Genomic DNA, 20,143 nt, shown 5'->3' with positions numbered 1-20,143 from the left:
TATTTCACCACATAGAAGAAGCTGACTCATACCCAAGTTCGATGGCAATAAGTTTTGGCGAAGTTCGACTATACCCTGGAATACAAGCTAGGGAATGCCAATGTAGTGGTTGATGCGTTAGCTCGAAAGCCAGACTGTTTCATGGCGATTGCACCTGTTGCTCAGATTGAGGGGGACCTCTTGGATCGAATCTGTGAGCTCGAGAGAGATCCCATGACCCAAAAGTTGGTATAGAAAGTCCACGAGGGACATACCAGACTGTTTTGGCTAGAGGGGGGCATCGTCTATGCCACAGGAAGGCACAACTATGTGCCCAGTGCCTGTGGCTCAGGAAGGAACTACTGATGAAATTCCATGATATACCGGCATCTGGCCCTCCTGCTTAAGAGTCGACCTTAGGCCTCTGGTCTCTTAGTTTATATTGGCGCTAGATGGAGTAGGAGGTCGAACACTATGTGAAGACCTGCCTAGTATGCCAACAAGACAGGACTGACCGACAGAGGCCAACTGGTCTACTCGAGCCCCTACTCATTCCTAAAGCTCCATGATTAAGCCTGTCCATGGACTACATAAATAGCTTGCCCAAGGTCCATGGGATAAGCCAAATCATGGTCGTGGTGGACCGGTTCTCGAAGTGCACCACCTTCAATGCAGCCCCTGACCACTATAGTGCGGAGATTATGTCAAAACTGTTCCGCACCATGTGGTGAAGTGGTGGGGTGTCCCAAAGGATATTGTGAGTGACCGCGATGCTCGTTTGACAAGAAGGTTTTGGTAGCAGTTGTTCGAGCTGAGGGGGATGAAGCTAAATTTCTCCACCAGCAATCACCCTTAGATGAATGGCCAAATTGAGGTTGAATGCAATCCTAGAAGAGTACCTCCGACACTATGTAACGGCGAACCAGCATAACTGGATCAGTCTGTTTGACTAGGGCTCAGTTTTGCAATAACTTGCATCGAAGCTCTTCAACAAGGAAGAGTGCTTTTGAGCTAGCCACGAGCCGACAACCCTTAGCGCCACATGATGTGGCCATGCAGTAGGGCTAGTCCCGGTGCTCAGCAACATTGCGATTGGCTAAGACGAGGGTCGAACAATTGGAAGAGGCTCATGACTGCCTTGACTAGGCGATGAGACTCATGAAAAAAGTATGTCGATATAGGACGGCAGCCCCCCGAGTTCCAAGTTGGGTCTGGGCGATGCTCAAGCTCACTCCCCTCGATCACATCATGGCCATATAAATGCATTTTATGTGAGCTGTCTACAATTTGCTTCATCCCACTGTTATGAACTTTAAAAGTTTATCTCTCTCTCTCTCTCTTTCTCTCTCTCTCTCTCTCTCTCTCTCATTTTGAGCCTAATTAAGTGTGATTAGTGTGCATAACCTTCACTTTATGTGAGTGAAATTAGCTCTTGTGATTTGAGCCATATGTGTTATCATCTATGAGACAAAATTAAGTCCCTAAACTATTTGCTTGCATGATCTAAGCACTAAGGGTTTGAGCTTTGGCTTCCCTTCCATATTTTGCACTTATTTATCTTAGGAATGATGAAGTTAGCAAGGAGGATTTTGGAAAATCCATCATCTTTGTTGGTACGGTTCTTCAAACATCGATATTTTATAAATTCTTCTGTATAGGATGCTGAAGGAAGGAGGACGTTCTCATGCATGGAAGGGGATTTTACTTGGCTTACACTTGAAAGACAATGTACAATGGAATATTGGTAATGGTCAGATGGTAGATTTCTGGGTGGATTCATGGTTAGCAGGTCAGTTTCACTTTCAGATTTGCATGGTAATGGCATTGAGGAGGATTTGGGGGATGTTGGAGGGATGAGGGTTTCAGACTTTATAGGAGGTGCACTTCAGTCTTGGGTTTTGCCACCTCCCACATTTGTTTTTTTGAGATATATATGGAGGGAGGTTGAGAATTATACTCTTCCTCTACAACCCAAAAAGGATTCACTGGTCTGGATTCACTCTGTTGATGACCTATTTTCTATTAAAGGGGCATGAGATTTTATTAGGCATTAAGGTTCATTATTGCCTATTTTTCGTGCACTTTGGTCTTCTAAATGCCACCCACAGGCGAAATTGTTCTCATGGTTGGACTTGCATAATCGACTGCCCACCTCATTTTTATTGCAGCAGCGGGGCATGCAGTTGGACTCTTTATGTCCCTTTTGTAGCAACCATGATGACATCCTTTTCCATCTATTATTCCAATGTGCTTTTGCGCATGGTGTATGGAGATCATTAGCTTGGAGATGTGGAAAACGGTTTGTCCTCAGTACTTCTGGCGCTGATTTACTTATGTGGTGGTAACGTTTTAAGTTTAAATCGCATGGATTTCGTAATATTTGGTCTTCATGATAACATCTAAAGCTAATGCAGGTACAATTCCTCATTCATGGATAGACACTTAGCCCCTGCAAAGCAATCTTTGATGCAGCAGCCTTTCAGAACGCTTGCAACAAACACCTCTCTATTTCAAGGGTCCAAGAGCGGGATTGAGGCGCTCGGAATCCTCTTAATTTCCTGCAACTAGGAGCAAGTCATGCAGGCACTTGACGCCGCCCCATTGACCATTACCTAGAGCAAGTCATGAAGACACTCGGCATGTTCAATCTCGGTACCCCATGAGCAATTCTCAATGAGACACTCGACCTACTCACAATGTGGTGATGGCATGCAAGTCATCAAGACATTCGACGCATTTGTTAGGGGGGCGTTTTCAGTCACTCGTTTTTCTAATAATCCACTTGACACCATTAATGGCCAAATCAGTCTTCTCTGAGCATTAGCTGGGTGGGTGGCAGAATTAGAAGCAATAGGTGGATTATTTTAGAAGTGAGCAGCTGAATATGTTCCCTTTGTTTATAATGGATATATAGAAGTCACTGCGTACATGAGTACCTACAAGGAACCAAACACATTGAACACTATAAACATACACAGACGCATGCATGTATACATTAATTAAAAAAAATTGCATGCATGTACACACCCACATGCACCCTATGATTTATTAGTTTCTTATTTATTGCTTGTGCCTTAAAATGTTTGTAAACTCTCTCTCCCTTCCTCTCTCTCTCAATAGTCTCAGAGACCCATCTACAGTTCACACATACGTAAATTTACTTATATAATTCCCAGTTTTTGTGTATGCACACGTGTGCATGTGTTTTGAGAGTTTCTATGATTTCTTATTTTTTGCTTATGCGCAGGCCTTTGAACACCTTTTAGAATGTGAGTTGGTAGGTTTTACAGATAACAACAGAGGACAAAGTCTGTCTATTGAATTCCGTGCAGTGGTGCTACTCATATCATCTCATGAGCTCTATCAGGGATTGAGATCAAGTCGTAACTGTCCTGTAAGTTGCAATCAAATCAATCATATTTGTTGATTTATTTATTGGATAACTATATTGAATGGTTGCATCTCTTATGAGTATCACAAGTAATCAAAAGCTGAACGACATACTTAAGTCTTAAATTTCCTCACTTAAATCGCTACGATTTAAAATAATTTGCATTTCTTTACTTTTTATGACCCTTAACTAGTGATTTGTCTTTTTTTTCTTTCAGGATATTCTCCTGCAATGGTTTGACCGAGAGAATCCTAAATCACATGCATACTGAGTGTTAGTTTGTACAATTCATTGCATAAGTGTAGTTTTGAGTTTTCATAAGGAAATTTTAGATCAGTATTTACAAGTACATTGTTTGACATCATGTTAAGTACATTTCAGAAAGCACCATAAAAAGATGTACAATTGCATTCAAGTATTTCTGCTCATTTTTCCGAGAGAGAGAGAGATTAGAATTGATGATGTGATGAAGCCTTCGAATGGAAAAAACGTTTCTCTACTTCAGAAAAGGATTTATAAAATAACCGAGATCTACATTTTTTGGAATAACTACTACAAAGTCCTCGTATGGGAGGAATTTTACGGGATAACTTTAGAGGTTTAGTTTAGCTGAGATAGAGCTAGCTGAAATAGGGTTGTACTTGTCTTGTAATTACTTTAACGGATGTTTATCCAATGTGTGTGCATGATGAATTAATACCCTCTTGGGGAAGAAGAATGGAAGACAAGGGGGAAGATGACGGTGATGCTTATCCTGTACTTATTGCGGGGATTGGCGTTCTTAGGGAGATCTTAAAAGTGTACTTCAGCTATGGTGGTAGGCTCACTCCAATGACATTTTTGGCCTCAGTGGCTGGGCGAGAATAGGTACGGGAGAATAGAATGATCTTTATTCTTAAGCTAGTAGAGTGATTGGTCAAGGACATTGGAGAGGTAGAGATATACTGTTGACTCTTGATCTGTAGAAACTGAACTTTCATGTTTCCTTCATTCCGAAGGAGTCCGTTTGGCTTACATTATGAGGTATTCTCTTTCATGGTTAAAATCTCTTGGGGTTTCCCAAAGCGTTGTAAATTAGAGTCAAGAATATATGTGGATATTGATGGGAAGTCTGTGGTGGGACCAAATCCAACTTTTGTTAGAGTCAAAGTGAGAAGAAACCTCGGTCACCTTTGCCCAATAAGATCGGACTGAAAGTTGGGGTGGATGATTTTTTAATCAACATCACTAGGAAGGGGGGCCGACCAATATAGATCCTTCTATTAATAGCCAGTGTGAAAATACCAAGACTGATGGAGATGATAACGGTTGGATTGAGGTGTGGGGTAAGTGAAGAACATTGAGATCTGGTCTCTATCCGAGGTGCTTTAGTAGCGCCATGGCTTCTAAAACCTCTGCAAGCTCACATGTAAATTCTCGGGCAAAGACAGACATGTACTCCAATGGGGAAAGGTTTTTCTTCAAGGTCAGATTTTCTAAATCTTTGTTTTAAATTCAAAAAAATACCGCAGGTCGGATATTTAATTTAATTCTTGGAGCTTTCTAATCTTCTTTTGCGGAGTCTAATAAGGTGAATTTTAAAGGGAATTCTTTGGCAGTTGTTGATGGGGGTTGATTGTGATTTCAAATTGGGATTTATTGACTGTGACAAGGGTAATCCAGGTAATATAGGGAACCCTATTAGAAAGGCCTAAGAGGGTGGTGGTGAGTCGGGAAATTTTTCTGAAGACTAATGTGCAAAATATGTGGGGACAGTGGCTCTTTTTCTTTTTCCTTAGTGGGAAAGAGATGGGGAGTGATGTTCTGCATGGGGGTTTTGGGGGTTAATGGAAAAGTATTGGAAAGGGCTGCGGGTGTTTTAGAAGGGAATAAAAGGATAGATGTTATCCCTTCTAAATATGGAGAACTTGTAAACATTGAGGCAGGTTCTGTAGAAGGTGATTTAACGTTTTTTGAAGACTTGGCGTTCATATTTGGAAAGGTTCTTTTGTCCTTCGACAAGAAGGCCATCTCTATTATTGTTGACTCTTTCATCCAAAATGCCAGAGGGGTCTCTAAGTTTGCATTTGGCTGCAAAAAAAAAGGCAGATGATCTAGAGGGTTCCTTCCAATGGTTAGGGGCCAACTGTTGTGGATTTGGATCCAGATAAAGGTGAGGATTGTGAGATAGGACTTTAGAACCAAGAAGGTGGGTTTTACGACGCAGCATCTGATTTTTCATGATGGTTAAGATGGAATTAAATGCAATATTCGTTCCTCTTATAACTATGATGCTGGAAAATTGCTTTCAAGGGGAGCCTATTTATACACCTAACTAGTCAAGATGACATTGAATAGTGGGCTTATATCAATATGTTTGACGATATGTGAGTTTCTTTTGATGAGCCCTTAATCAAAGTGATGAACAATATTAAACAAAATTTACATAAGGATAAGGAGGAAATTTCAGGTAATGGTGGTGAAGATCCATCAAGCCTTAAAGGGAAAGAAAAGGCAGAGGCAACCAAAAATAAGGGGAAAGCCAAAGTTCGTGTGCAGTCCACTCGGTCTTCTTCTAGAGTGGCAGCTTGAAGGGCCAACAAAAGGGGAAGTACTGTAATCATCAATGATGATAGCTAATGAGATTTTTGATGAGGACTCCAGTTCCATGTCTGTCATAGAAGAGGGAACCGTCAGGCTTTGTTCAATATCAAGAATCAATGAAAGTTATGAGTTAGAATGTTCCGGGTCTAAGGGACGTGAGGAGGAAGGAGGTTTGATTGTTAGTGCAAGTATACACCAGATGTTTTGTTGTTACAAGAAACTAAGCTACCTAGCCTTGTGGTTATGGAGGCTAGGGAAGTTTGGGGTCCTAATTTTGTTAGCTTTATTGGTATAGGTGTTATGGGTGCTTCAGGGGGGATGTAGATTTTGTGGGATCCACAATTTTGTACTATTTGCATGTCTTAAACGGGGAGAGATTGGTTTTTGTGGTTTATGGAGGTTCTCTAACTAGTTTTAGATGGGGTCATGATGAATGTGTATGGGCCTACTGCTCAGTCTCTCAAAGGTGAATTTTTGAATGAAGTGTCAGTTATTTTTATCTCAATTTACCGTAGTGTGTGGGAGGCGACGTTAGTTTAATTTGATGGCCAAATGAATCATCTTCCAATATTCCTTTTAATTCCACTATCAGACTGTTTGATTTTGTTCTACATCATGGTTTGTTGATTCTCCCCATTGGTGGAATAGACTTGGGGAATAGCTTTCCCTTGGTTTCTGTTAATGCACTACCTAAATTATCTTCTAACCATGTTCCCAATTGTTTGCAAACTAATACAGAAAGTATGGGACCAAGGCCTTTCAGATTGGATGTTGGGTGGTTCGAAGAAGTTGCGAACTTGATTAACAAACTTGGGCTAATACTGTTAATTTTGGATGGTGTGATTTTAACCTTCACGGGAAACTTCTTAGTGTATGCCCTTCCAAAGAGTGTTGAGTTTAAAAAATTGGAATGTTTAAATTTGCTGCATGGTCACCTTAAGATGAAAGAAATTTATTGGAAGTAGAGGTCAAGGATTTAAGTAGTAATTTTTTTAATTCTATTGCAAGTGTAAGGAGACGACATAATGATATTTTTGGACTGCTTCTTAATGGTATTGAAGAAGGTAATCAAGTAGGATGGGAGGATGAAATTCTCAATTATTTTCAAAGAGCATTTTCATGCGAGCATCATTTTGGTGTTAAGATGAATAGAGTCCCTTTTAGGAAGTTATCAGTTCAGCATGCCATAATTTTGGAGACAGATGTTACTGAGGGGCTTAAGTGAGCAATTATCTATTTACTTGGTGATAAGTGCTCATGACTTAATGGTACGTTTCGTTCTTGCATAAATATTTCTTGGGGAATATTTATATATATAAATTACATTTCACACCTTTGGTTCGTTTCAAATGCATATGCAAATATTTTACCATAGAAAAATATTTTACCATGAAAAGCCCAATACATGGTAAAATGAAACCAGACCTCATGAGGTGTGGAAATATTTCGCAAATCCGAAAGCCCTATGACCTTTGTCTCTCTCTCTCTAAAAAGCCCCATCGCAGGGAAACCAGAGCCCTCTCTCTCCCCAGGACCCTCGTCTCTTTTTCTCTCTCTAAAAGCCCCATCCCTCTGAGAAAACCAGAGCCCTCTCTCTCTCTCCTGTGGCCCTCTGTCTCTCTCTCTCTCCATCTAAAAGCCCCATCCCCCTACGAAAGAACCACAGCCCTCTCCCCTGTGGCCCCTCTCTCTCTCTCTCTCTCTCTAAAAGCCCCATCCCTCTGCAGCGAGAAAACCAGAGCCCTCTATCTCTCCTGTGTCCCTTGTCTCTCTCTCTCTCTATCTAAAAGCCCCATCCCTAGGCGAGAAAACCAGCACCGCACCCTAATTGCTAATCTCTTCTGGAATGTGCCAGAAATTTACTTGGTTTGAGATAGGTAACTCTTGGTTAAATAGTTTGAAAGAACAAAAACACTGCCAAGCTCATCAAACCGTAGGAGTAGATCGTATTTCAAAATTGAAGATGAAACTAATGCGATTCAACCCAATCATGGATCTAATTTTTGAGTAGAAGACTTCAACTTCGACTGTTTTCAGTGCAAATCAATTCGTAATGGCTGAAATTAAAGTTTGGCCAAGTTGGTTCCATTTGGTATTATGAAAAAAAGAAATTAGGGAGAAATGGGGGTTGCAATACCCTCCCAAGGTCTCCCCTGCCGTTATGTGGGGGGAAGAACAATATGCCAATGGCCTTATGGCATTTCGCTGCTGCAAAATGCCTGCCTTGGGCAGTTCATATATTGGGTAGCTTCTGATGGTAATTAGGCATTTGGCTGCTGCAAAATGCCTGCCTTGGGCAATTCATATCTTGGTTAACTTCTATGGTAATTCTGCTATTTACTTGCTTTTCCACTAGGAACAAGTATCTTGTGAGGTTGTGTAAATATTTTCACACCGACCAAGTACTACCAATCATATGAAACTGTTTACACAATGCCTTTTAAATGTGCTACCAAACTTGGTAAAAAGAATGCATATGCAAATATTTACACAGGTAAAGTATTTGCATATGTAAATATTTTTCGGAAAATATTTATGCGCGAACCAAACATACCCTAATGGTTTCCCATTGGTGTTTTTTCGTAGGTTTTGGAATACGGTCAAGGATGAGCTGTTGTTGTGGTGAAAGAATTTTTTGCGAGGGTGTGGTGCACAAAGGGATATACGTACTTCTTTAATCTATAAGAAGTCATCTATTTCTGGCTTGAATGATAATATAAGACCAATCGACTTGCTTACAAGTCCCTATAAAATCTTCTCAAAGATTCTTCTAGACAGACGAAGGTGGTGCTCCTTTGGTGATCTCAGGTCCACACTTAACTTTCATTCACAATAGAATAATCACAGATGGTGTTCTTATAGCCTAAGAGTGAACCCATTCTGGAATAGAATTTTGACTGGTGAACGTGGTATATTGATAAAGTTGGACATGGACTGTGATAGGGTGGACTGAGATATTCTTCAAGAGATTATAGTGTGCATGGTTTTTGGCAATAATTGGAGGTGGATCAATGTGTACCTTTCTAATGCTCATTTCTCTATTTTAGTCAATGGCAGTCCAAAATGTTTCTTCAATGCAATCAAAGGAGTTAGACATGGTGATCTTATTTCCCCTTTTTTGTTTACTCTAATATCAAAGGGCTTTATTGTTATGTTGAGAAATGTAGAGGACAAAGGTAGATTTTGTAGTTTCATGGTTTCTTCCATAGGTCCAACTATATCCCACCTTCAATATACAGATGGCACTTCAATTTTTGTGATGCAAAGATAGATCGTATCATTAAGATTAAGAGGTTCTTGAGATATTGTGACACGGCATCTAGTTTCACAGTTAATTTTGGTTTTGAGAAAATTGCTGTGGTTGGGGTAACATCGATAGAGACATAGGTACGAACTTTTGCATGGGCTGCAAGGTGGAAAATTTTCCTATGGTGTACTTGGGACTGCCAATTTTGGAACTGCTTGGGACCTCATAATACAGAGATTTTAGGTAAAGCTTGACCTATTGAAGATGAAGTTGTTGGCTTTAGGGGGATGGATGCCGAGTGGTTGAAAAGATAGCTGATTGGATGATGAGAAATTTCCTCCGGGGTTCCTATGATGAGGTGATTCTTGCAAACAGGGATAGAGTGTGCAATCCTTAAAAAGAAAAGAAAGGGTTTGGGCATTAGGAAACGTAAAACTATGAATAAACCCTTATTAGCCAAATGATGGTTGTCAAGGTGAGGATCAACTTTGGAGGCACGTTATGTTGGCAAAATATAGAATGGATCGGCATTCTCAGTTTATAGGCAGAAACAAGGGAGGGACCGAACTATCTTATCTAGGCCGAACTATCTTATCTATGAAAGGTATTTTATGGTGTAAACCAGTGGTTTAAAAAATGGATCGGTACCTCGGTCGGACTAAGCTTAAAAAAAATCCAAAAAATTTATTAAAATTCATTATGAATTTTGTTTTTTAGGAATTCAATAAGAAATCGGGATATTACATTATTAATTTTCATTTTTTTCATCAATATATGAATATTGAGATATTTTTTCCTTGTATGAACTTATTTTAATAATTAAATTTACATCACAAAAAAGAAAAATCATAGAATTATCATGGATGAAGTATATAATCATACATGAATTACAATAAAGTATGGTTTAAATTAATGAAAAATGACTACCAAAATCTTGAATTAGCGGAGAACCCTAATCCGTTAATATTACATACGACAAAACTAACTATATAAAAAAATATTACAACCTAACTAACTATAATATTATAATATTACAACCTAACTAACTATATCAAAAAATATTACAACCTAACTAACTATATCAAAAAATATTACAACCTAACTAACTATATCAAAAAATATTACAACCTAACTAACTATAATATTACAACCTAACTAGCTATATCAAAAAATATTACAACCTAACTAACTATATTATTACCACAAAACTATAATATTACAACCTAACTAACTATATCAAAAAATATTACAACCTAACTAACTATAATATTACAACCTAACTAACTATAATATTACAACCTAACTAACTATATCAAAAAATATTACAACCTAACTAACTATAATATTACAACAAAACTAACTATATCAAAAAACTAGTACTACCTAACTAACTATAATATTATATACGAAAATTGAAATTATTGGTTTACATTTTATAATTATTTTATTATACAAATAATAACAAATCCAACTGTTTGTTTTTTTTTTTGACAAAAAATACTTGTTGTATTACCTTTAATTTTTTTTGACAAAAATATTTTAATTTTTTTGACAATAACCTTTTATTTATTTTTTTGACAAGAAATGCTTGTCGTATTACCTTTTTTTTTTTTTTTAACATGAACTTTTTGTTTTTTTACAAGAAATACTTGTTGTATTACCTTTTTTTTTCCGACAAGAGCCTTATATATATTTTTTTTACAATAAACTTTTATACTTCTATTTTTTTGGCAAGAAAAAAGAATTTTGTTATATTACCTTTTTTTTTTTCTTAACTAACTATAATATTATATACTAAAATTGAAATTGTTGGTTTACATTTTATAATTATTTTATTATACAAATAATAACAAATCCAACTGTTTTTTTTTTTTTTTTGACAATAAATACTTGTTGTATTACCTTCGATTTTTTTTTTGACAAAAATATTTTAGTTTTTTTGACAATAACCTTTTATTGAAGTGCGCTTGACAGCCGGAGAAAATATTTCATTGTAATCCACTCCCTCCTTCTGAGCGTAGCCCTTTGCTACGAGCCTAGCCTTGAATCTCTCACATTTTTTTTTGTTGCTGTCTCTTTCTTCAGAAAGATTCACTTGCACTCAATCACTTTCTTTTCCTTAGGCCTCTTGACAAGCTCCTAAGTCTTGTTCTTTTTCAGAGACTTCATCTCCTCCATTATGGCTGTCATCCATTTATCATTCTGTGCATCACTTAGAGCATCTTAGAAAGAGTCGATTTCCCCAATACCAACTGTTAGAGCGAAAGCTACCTTGTCCTCAAAGCCGTATCTCACAAGGGCTTTGTGAACATGCTTTTTCTTAGCTTTTGTCAGATTGTAGGTTCACCATGTGGTTGCTGTTGTTCTAGTATGCAGCTAGATGATTTTTATTTTTCTAGTATTTCAGACTCCTTTAGCTCCACCTGAACTATCGATCTTTCTCCATCACTTTCATCTACTTGCACTATATCAACTTGCATATTGATTGATTTCACCATGTGATATTCATCAAACACAACATCCCTACTAAGCACAACCTTATATGAAGTAGGATCCCAAAGGTTGAATCCTTTTACTCCCTTCTCAAAACCAAGAAAGATGCACTGCTTAGACTTAGAGTCTAATTTGGAATATTGCTTACTCTGCACATAAACATAGGCTGGACATCCAAAGATCCTCAGGATAGAGTAATCTATCGGCTTTCCTGTCCACACCTCCTCTGAAATTTTGCAATCAATAGGTGTAGATGGTGACCTGTTAATGATGAAACATGCTATATTAACTGCTTCTGCTCATAAACTTTTCTTCAAATCTGCATTCAATATTATACTGCGAGCATTTTTCAAAAGAGTCATGTTCATCCTCTCAGTTACATTATTTTGTTGAGGAGTTTCTGGTGTGGTAAAATGACGTACAATCCCCTTTTTCTTTACAAAATTCTTGAAATTCTCTAGACTTATACTCCCCTTCATTATCTGATCTCAAGCATTTCAGTATCTTTTCTGTCTTCCTTTCTATCTTTGCTTTCCATTGTTTAAACTTCGTGAATGCTTCACTTTTGTGTTTCATGAAATAGACCTAGACCTTTCTTGAGTAATCGTCAATGAAGGTAATGAAGTATTCTGCCCCACCCTTGGATTTGATTAGTGAAGGCCCCCATACATCAGTGTGCACATAGTCTAGTATATCTTTGCTCATATGAACTACAATTCTGAATCTAATCTTGCATTGTTTGTCAAAAACATAGTACTTATATAAATCTAGTTTACAGAATCTGACACCTTTCAGTAATTTACTTTTATGAAGTTCCATCATACTTTGTTCACTCATATGCCCTAAATGCATATGCCACAATTTTGTGTCATATGTGCTGGACTCTATATCTATGGTTACAGAAGCTTCACCTGTATTCCCTATTAACTTGTTTAGGTTCCCAGCCATCTGACCTTTCATGACAACAATAGATCCCTTACTAACCTTGAGGACTCCACCTATTGTTGTATAATATAGTGGTGGGTTTGTTCTAATGGGGAATGATGCGGTATACAAGACCATTGGAATAAGAACTATCAAAATCATGATTGATGGGATAATGTGAATCTTATCAGATGTGAGGCATGTCTCACAATTAAAGAAAAACTTAATATCATTGGGGGCCCTTAACTAGAATCGTTGCAAGTAATTTGTAGGTTTCGAACCAATTTCTATTTGGGCATATATGAAAAGAACATCCAGAATCTAAAATCCAAGAATCAGTAAATTGATTCTTACCTGAAGATATAAAGAGAAGATCCCCATCATCTCTGTCAGAGCTATCAGCCACGCTAGCTTCATCAGATGATTTTCCTATTTATATCCTTTTTATATCCTTCTTTCTTTTTGTGTAGTCTCTCTTCATATGACCTTCCTTTTTGTAGTAATAGCCGATAAACTTGCCCTTCCCCTTTGATTTTGACCGACTTCTGCTTCCAGACCTTATTTGATTTGATCTGCCCTTTTCATGACTCTCTTTGTGTTTTTCAAAGAAACCTTCTCCTTGAGATTTAATACTGTTGGTCTTTCCTTGTCTTGTTTGGCATAAGAGTAGTAGTGACTTCATCCGTCTCAAGAGTCTTCTTCCCGTACAGTAGAGTCGTAACCAAGTGATCGTACGATCCTGGAAGCGACACCAACAGAAGTAGGGCCTTGTCTTCATCCTCAATTTCGACCTTAGGCTTGCTAACTAGCTTATGATCTGGTTGAACTCGCTGAGATGTTCAAGCAGATCTGTGCCTAATTCCATCTAAAGATAATACAACTGCTTCTTCAAGAACAACTTGTCCGTCAAAGATTTCGTCATGTACATACTCTCGAGTTTTTTCCAAACTTTCGGAGCAGTTTCGAGGTCCACCACATAACGTAAGGCTTCATCTGATAGATTCAGATGAAGCTCGCTTTCCACCTTTTCCTCCATCTCTTGCGACTCTTCATTGTCTATCTTTGTTGGTTTCTTTGATTTTCCTAAGAAAGCCTTCGCCAGACCTTGCTGTATCAGAAGATCCTTCATCCTTCGTCGTCAAAGAGTGAAGTTGTTCTTTCCATTGAACCTCTCAATGTCATACTTGACGCTTGAGCCATTTCTTGTCATTGTGGTAGCAAACCCTAAAACACGGAAAAACCTAGTAGGCTCTGATACCAATTTGTAGAAACAAAAAAAAATCCATGAAAACAAGAAAGAAGAAACAAACACAAACGAAAGAGACAACCAACCACAACACAAAGATATACGTGGTTCGGCAACGTGCCTACGTCCACGGGAAATGAGAGCTTCTTTTTTGGCAATGAAGAATAGGGTTACAATAGCTCTCTTCCTCATGCCTCTCTGTTCTCTCGGATTACAAAAGAGATTTACAGTTTTCCCTTAATCCCCCCATCCCAACAATATTTATCGAGTCCAAGATAGATGGTACAAATTATTGAAATGCCCTATGTACAGATATATACGAATCTCAGATATATTGAATCCCATGTATGGATATCCGAAATTTTCCTCGAGGGCTACTGCCCAAGTCAGCTAAGTCTACTTAGTCAAACACTCCTCCAAGCCTCATGCCTGAATCTGGAATCATCCTTTTGACTCTATTTTGGTAGATCTATTTCCTCAAAATACAAGACATCAATCCTCACACAAATAGGATGATATAATATTTCCCCCATAATAATGACACTTCATTAGATTAAGTGTGGTGCAAGTTTTAACAACTAACATGAGAGAAGGGAATGGCATGCCACCTTCATTATGTTTTCAAATCTCAAGTTCAATCAATGGTGATGGTTTGTTGTTTTAAAGATCAATGGTTGAGATGAGTTCAATTTAAAACTTAGGGTTTATGGGAACTTATGCAATTGTTAGAGTTTTGGAGGTCTTATTGGGCATGGTGATAAGGGTGCACTTGATCTTCACTATCTATATGATAGCTATCAATGATGATTGATAAAGGCTAGGTCTTTAACTTTTCGGATCACTCAATATGTGGCTAAGTTTAATTTAAGTTTAATGCCCCACATGAAAATTCTATAAATAGATCACATCTCACTTCATTAATTCAATACAAATTAAATTTTTTTTATTTGTTCTTATTGTGTTGCCACCTAAATCACTCACAAGTGTCTGTATACAATATGAACCAAATAAAATTACCAAAAACTCTCACTCACTTGCTATTAAAATGAATATACATGCAAGATGCAGATCTGGAAATAGAGATGCAATGGAATCAAAAAAATATAAACTTAGAGAATACTTTATACCTTGCCTCAGGTTACACCTAAGGACTTAGCACACCGCATACCGGGTCCCCTCCACCAATGGCACACAGGATCTAGGTTCAAGAACTTATGTCACAAATTTAGAAAGCTTAGGCAAAAACTAACAAAGAACATAACATAAGATATGCTTGACTAAGACTCAATACATAAGAATAAGGCCAAGACCAAGGGCTAGGCTATGTGGCTTGGGTGTGCCACACCTTAGCTTAGTTTTCCTTCCTATACCTTAAAGTTTTGAGAGAGACTAAGAGAAACCTATGAGATGAAGAGATCTTATCCATTCATCTTTTAGATCAACCAGCATGATTAAAAGGATGAGATAGAATCATTATCCATTAGTTTCCATAACTCCAGTCCCATTAAATATTGTGTAAAAAAAGTAATAATCAATCATAATTAATTTCTTACTCCTTCCTATTTTGAAATCAATCACAATTAATTTTTAACACTTTTAAAATCAATCAAAATCTCTATACAAAAGGTTTCATAAATATCAACTCAACAAATGACATAATTGTCATCTTTCAATTTAAGAAAATTTAGAGGAGGTGGGGCGTACCACCCATAGGGTGGCTATGTGGGCCCTACACCCCATAATATGGTGGGCCCAATGTACCCAATGGGCTCTCAAATACTTTAAAAATAATTTCAAATAATTAATTTTATAAAACCTCTAAATATTTTATTTTTTCTGATTAAAATAAATCCAAAAACTTCATTTTTCCTTATTTAAAAATCATTTTTCAATAAAAAAAATAACTAGAGAGATCTAAATATTTAATTTAATTATTTGAAAATAACTAAAACATATCTAAGAAAAATTGATGGGAATTAGATTCATAGAGTTAGGATTCCGATAAATATACTAAGGACTCCATCATTTCTAGAGACTGTATCTCACTGCACCTTCTCAAACTGACCTAAAAATTCCCATGACCCACAATTCTCGTAGGGGTTTTTGATTGAACTATCAAAGTTCGTTAATAAAGTGAATGAGCTACGATTCTAGACTATGAAATACAGATTTATACCTGAGGACAAGTCCAGGCCCCATTTCAACAATACGCTCTATGGGTTCTTCCAACACAGTCTGGTGTTGCAGGGAATCATCTCTTTTACATATGTACACGCGACACACCTTTATCCAAAAGGGCTGCTTCTTAGACAGTTATCTAATATACATGTCGTGTGATGGTAATATCAGGATTTATGCCATTGTCCTCTTAGATCATTCATCACACATGGGGGTCAAATCCATGACCCTTGGCCGACTATCCTAAACACATTTCTGACCTTATCGAGGGATAACCCCACATCAAAAATCCTTATCGATTGTGTTTACACAATGCCTAAGACTACATGTTTTTAGGCATTACATTGTTCCATAGCTATTCAATGCTCAAGTGTGTTAAGGTATAAGAAATGCCTCATAGTCCAATGTGGACCACACTCCCAATGGAGCCAACATTTCACTATGTTTTTTAGTACGTGCTCTCATAAGGCTCTTAAATGGCCACATAACGCCAACAATTTTTGTTTGCATAATTCTCCTGGGGTTGGGAGAAGCTCGACTTTGAGCTTATGAAATTTGAAAATTTTCCTTCATTATCTTTTCCACTTTGTTCTAACTGGAAAGTTTCACCCTTGTCTTGTCGAACTTTTGATTGGTAATCCTAAGCAAACAAAGTCATGATATGCTAAAATAATCAATTGTGATGTCAAAATCTCTTGCATGTTCCACCACTTATATTTCATGAGTCTCAATCAACTCAACGTCCGAAGCAAATTGTTATGCGTGATTAATGCTAGGATTGGTCATTGATTCTTGATCTTTTGCCTCTTCATGTTCTGCTTCCTCTGATTGCAATACATGAGTTAGATCTCGTAGATGTTATATATGATGTGATCTTGTCTGCAAATTTGTTCTTGACATTCTGAATTAACAACCTAAGTAAGGAACTCGATACACCTCTACAATGAGGTTTGGTTTCAAATCCACGTAGATGCGAGTGCTCACATCTCGATGAATGGTGTCCTCCAACCGTTGCAACTTTTGATTCAACTGTTACAAACCTTGATTAGTTTCGCTATGCCTCATCAGATACCCTCCAAAGCTGTGTTCATACTCTCCAAGGCTGTGTTCATTCTCTGATACAACTTATGTAGGTGATGAATGAGGGAAGAAATAATTAAAATAAAATAATAATATAAGGTGAGATAATATATCTCTCTAGATCTACAAGGGAATCCATCCCAAAGATCTTTTCAAAAGATCAACTCTTTACTCAATTCTATCTCTTTGTACAAAAGAAGGGTCATCTCCCCTTTAAAAACACTTAGAAGAAACAAATAAGTAAAAAACCCACGAAATATTGCTCTCTCTATTCTCCATGTAAATCCTCTCTCTATCTCTTAGACACATTATCTTTACTTCTATTTATCTCCCTAAATCTCATGTTATCTTCTCTTTCTAAAAGATAATTTCTACTTATCTTAAAAGATAAACTATTTCTTAAACCAAAAGATAGGCATTCCTGAGTGATAGCTCATGCCCTTACTAAAAACTCACGTCCCACCTAACTTATCCCAATGTACTTCCTATTCCTAAAATTTAAAAAAATATATAAAAAATTTTAATATCCTAATTTTTATTTGCATCAATAGGGTTAGGGACGCTTTGAAAATCTGGCCTTTGAGCTAGGTTTCCTAGGATTAAGTTATGTTAGGATTGAGTGTTGTTATTCTGGGTTGGGGGTTTCTCTATGGGTCTTATACTATTTTACTGGACATGGGATTGAAGGGGGCATTTATATGTTGAAATATAGGATCCTAGGGCTGAAAAATGGACCGTTCCTATCGAGAGATATGAGATTAGAGGGCCTAAAATCGTGTCAAACCATTCCCCTTTTGGGGTTCATGCGGCCTCATGACTGGGCTCATGCGGCCATGACTCTGCCAAATGTGACCTAGAGTTAGCCACATGTGGCCCACAGGCACCTTCGGTTAACTCCTTGTTGCATGAGATGTCCTATAGGTCTCAAGCTCAGGTCTCTTGCGGTCGTCCTCAGCCAACATTTATCGGTATTTTAGTATTATTTATTTATTTATTTTTATTTTTTATTTTTATTAGGCATTTAGAACCTTTTGGACTTTTCACAATTTTGCAAACTCATGGATGGTAAGGAGACAATTGTAGTCTATAAGAGGACAACTATTATCCTAATGCAGGCTATTACAGCCCCCAAGTGACCTACCAGTTTTTGGTACCAACTTGCTGCAATTTTGTGGCCGTAACTTTTCGACGATGTTGCGGGATTTGGTTAGTAGATGTCCATGCTTAGGTTTTGGTGCATTTTGATAGTTTGAAAATTGGAGAGGGCTGAGCCAAGGCGCGTGGAGTTTACGTTGGGCTCCATTTAGGTTCCATCTTCTCGAAATAGCATGCCTAAAGAGGTACCCATTCCTTTCAAAGGCGATCACAAACTTCTAGTTTTGCGGCTCCTGTGGGAGAGAAACCCTGTAATTTGATGATTTTGTTGGGGCAACGTTCGAAAGTCTGACTTGAGCTGACTACTTGGCCCATGCCCCAGCCGTGTACTCACTTGAATCCGAGTAATTTGGCCAGAGTAGGGCTGATACTATAGCATCTAAACACTATTAAAAAATAAAAAAAATACCAAAAAATCTCAAAAATAAGAAAAATATGATCAAAGTAAAATTTAACAAAACACATCTAATTGTGGTTAAAAAATAGCAAAAAAATAGATTTTAAAAAATGAGTTTGTAAATTAGGAGTATTTTTGAAATTTAAATTTTCTTTTTTTTTTAAAAAATATGTATTTATGGCTAAAATACCTTCCAATCTTTACCAAAATGATAGAAAACTTAAATAAACATGTACAAAATATATATCTTATTTTTTGGTATTTTTTAAATTTATTTTAAATCTCCAAGTTAAACATCCAACTCGGGATAACTCATGCTCGACAAGGGCCCAAGCCCAAGTTATTCGGCAGGGTTGTTTCGACTTGGCCAACTTTTCAAACATCGGTTGAATGAGCAGGCAAGGCTCCGAAAAGGACAAAAAAGAAAAAGAAACAAACATCGGTTGAATGAGCAGGCAAGGCTCCGAAAAGGACAAAAAAGAAAAAGAAACAAAGGGGAGGATGTAAGAAGGAGAAAGAGAGGGAGGAAGAGAGAACTCGTGAGGTAAGGGAGAGCATGATAGAAAGAGGGGATGGGTGGGAAGAACCTAATGAGAGGAATGGGGAGCATTTATCACTCAAAACAAAACAAAAAGAGGAAGAGAAAATATGAGCATGTAAGAGGGAAGGGATATATATATAGAGGAATGGGGAGCATTTATCACTCAAAACAACAAAAAAAGGAAGAGAAAATATGAGCATGTAAGAGGGAAGGGATATATATATATATATAAAAGGAAAAGTCTTTCTAATGATTATAGTCGAAAATGAATAGTAATTTCGTCTACCTTCATTACCGTCCAAATTTCATTGTGCGGTCAAGATTGTCCGGTAGTGTTTTATTTTTCATGTTTTTTCTATATATCAGAATGACCTGAAATTTGGAGGGTATGTACATCTTACTGAGGCGCTCTAATAAAAATATAAAAAAAAGTATCCGCAAACAATTTACCAAAATATCCCCAAAACATTTTCGGGGTATTTTGGCCAATATTTTTCATATAAAATATTTTTTATATATATTTTTCTAAGATTCTCCTATTTTTGATGAATACACGCTCTAATTTTTAGGTCATTCCGATTTTTAGAAAAATATGAAAAATAAAACACTACCAGACAATCGTAATCGCGTGATGAACTTTGGACGGTGATAGGGGAAATCACTGTTCATTTTCGCCTATAGGCGTTGCGTAGTTTTTTCCTATATATATATATATAGAAAAGTTTTCTTAACACCTATAGGAAAAAATGAATAGTGATTTTGCATACTCTCATCACTGTCCAAGTTTCATCTCGCGGTCACGATTGTCCGATAGTATTGTATTTTTTAATTTATTTTCTCTATAAATTGGAATTACTTGAAATTTAGAGAGTATATACATCTTATTGAGGTGCATCTAATAAAAATATAAAACAAATTATATGTGAAAA

The 20,143-nt window shown here is 37.2% G+C and overlaps 1 protein-coding gene across 18 annotated transcripts in view; it reads left to right on the top strand.

Annotated features, from left to right (window-relative positions):
* The window catches only part of ORC4 (origin recognition complex subunit 4), a 52,852-nt gene extending 49,067 nt beyond the window's left edge, over positions 1-3,785 (top strand). For 10 of the 18 annotated variants that reach the window (XR_016047270.1, XM_088855409.1, XM_020667030.2 and 7 more), the window contains 2 exons: positions 3,227-3,373; positions 3,588-3,785. Coding sequence is in view for 9 of the 18 variants with exons in the window: in XM_088855409.1 (XP_088711535.1) it covers positions 3,227-3,373; positions 3,588-3,641 (201 nt within the window). In the remaining 9 variants the exon portion in view is untranslated. Of the gene's footprint in view, positions 1-1,637; positions 2,279-2,393; positions 2,850-3,226; positions 3,374-3,587 lie in introns of all 18 variants that reach the window. The other 8 variants (XR_016047267.1, XR_002280898.2, XR_016047271.1 and 5 more) reach the window with 5 other exon arrangements.
* Positions 3,786-20,143: the final 16,358 nt, after the last annotated feature.

Source organism: Amborella trichopoda, chromosome 13, assembly GCF_054954075.1.
Source record: "Amborella trichopoda isolate Santa Cruz 75 chromosome 13, AtrichopodaSantaCruz75HAP2 v2.0, whole genome shotgun sequence".
Lineage (NCBI taxonomy): Eukaryota > Viridiplantae > Streptophyta > Magnoliopsida > Amborellales > Amborellaceae > Amborella > Amborella trichopoda.
This window is presented reverse-complemented; position numbering and strand designations above follow the sequence as displayed.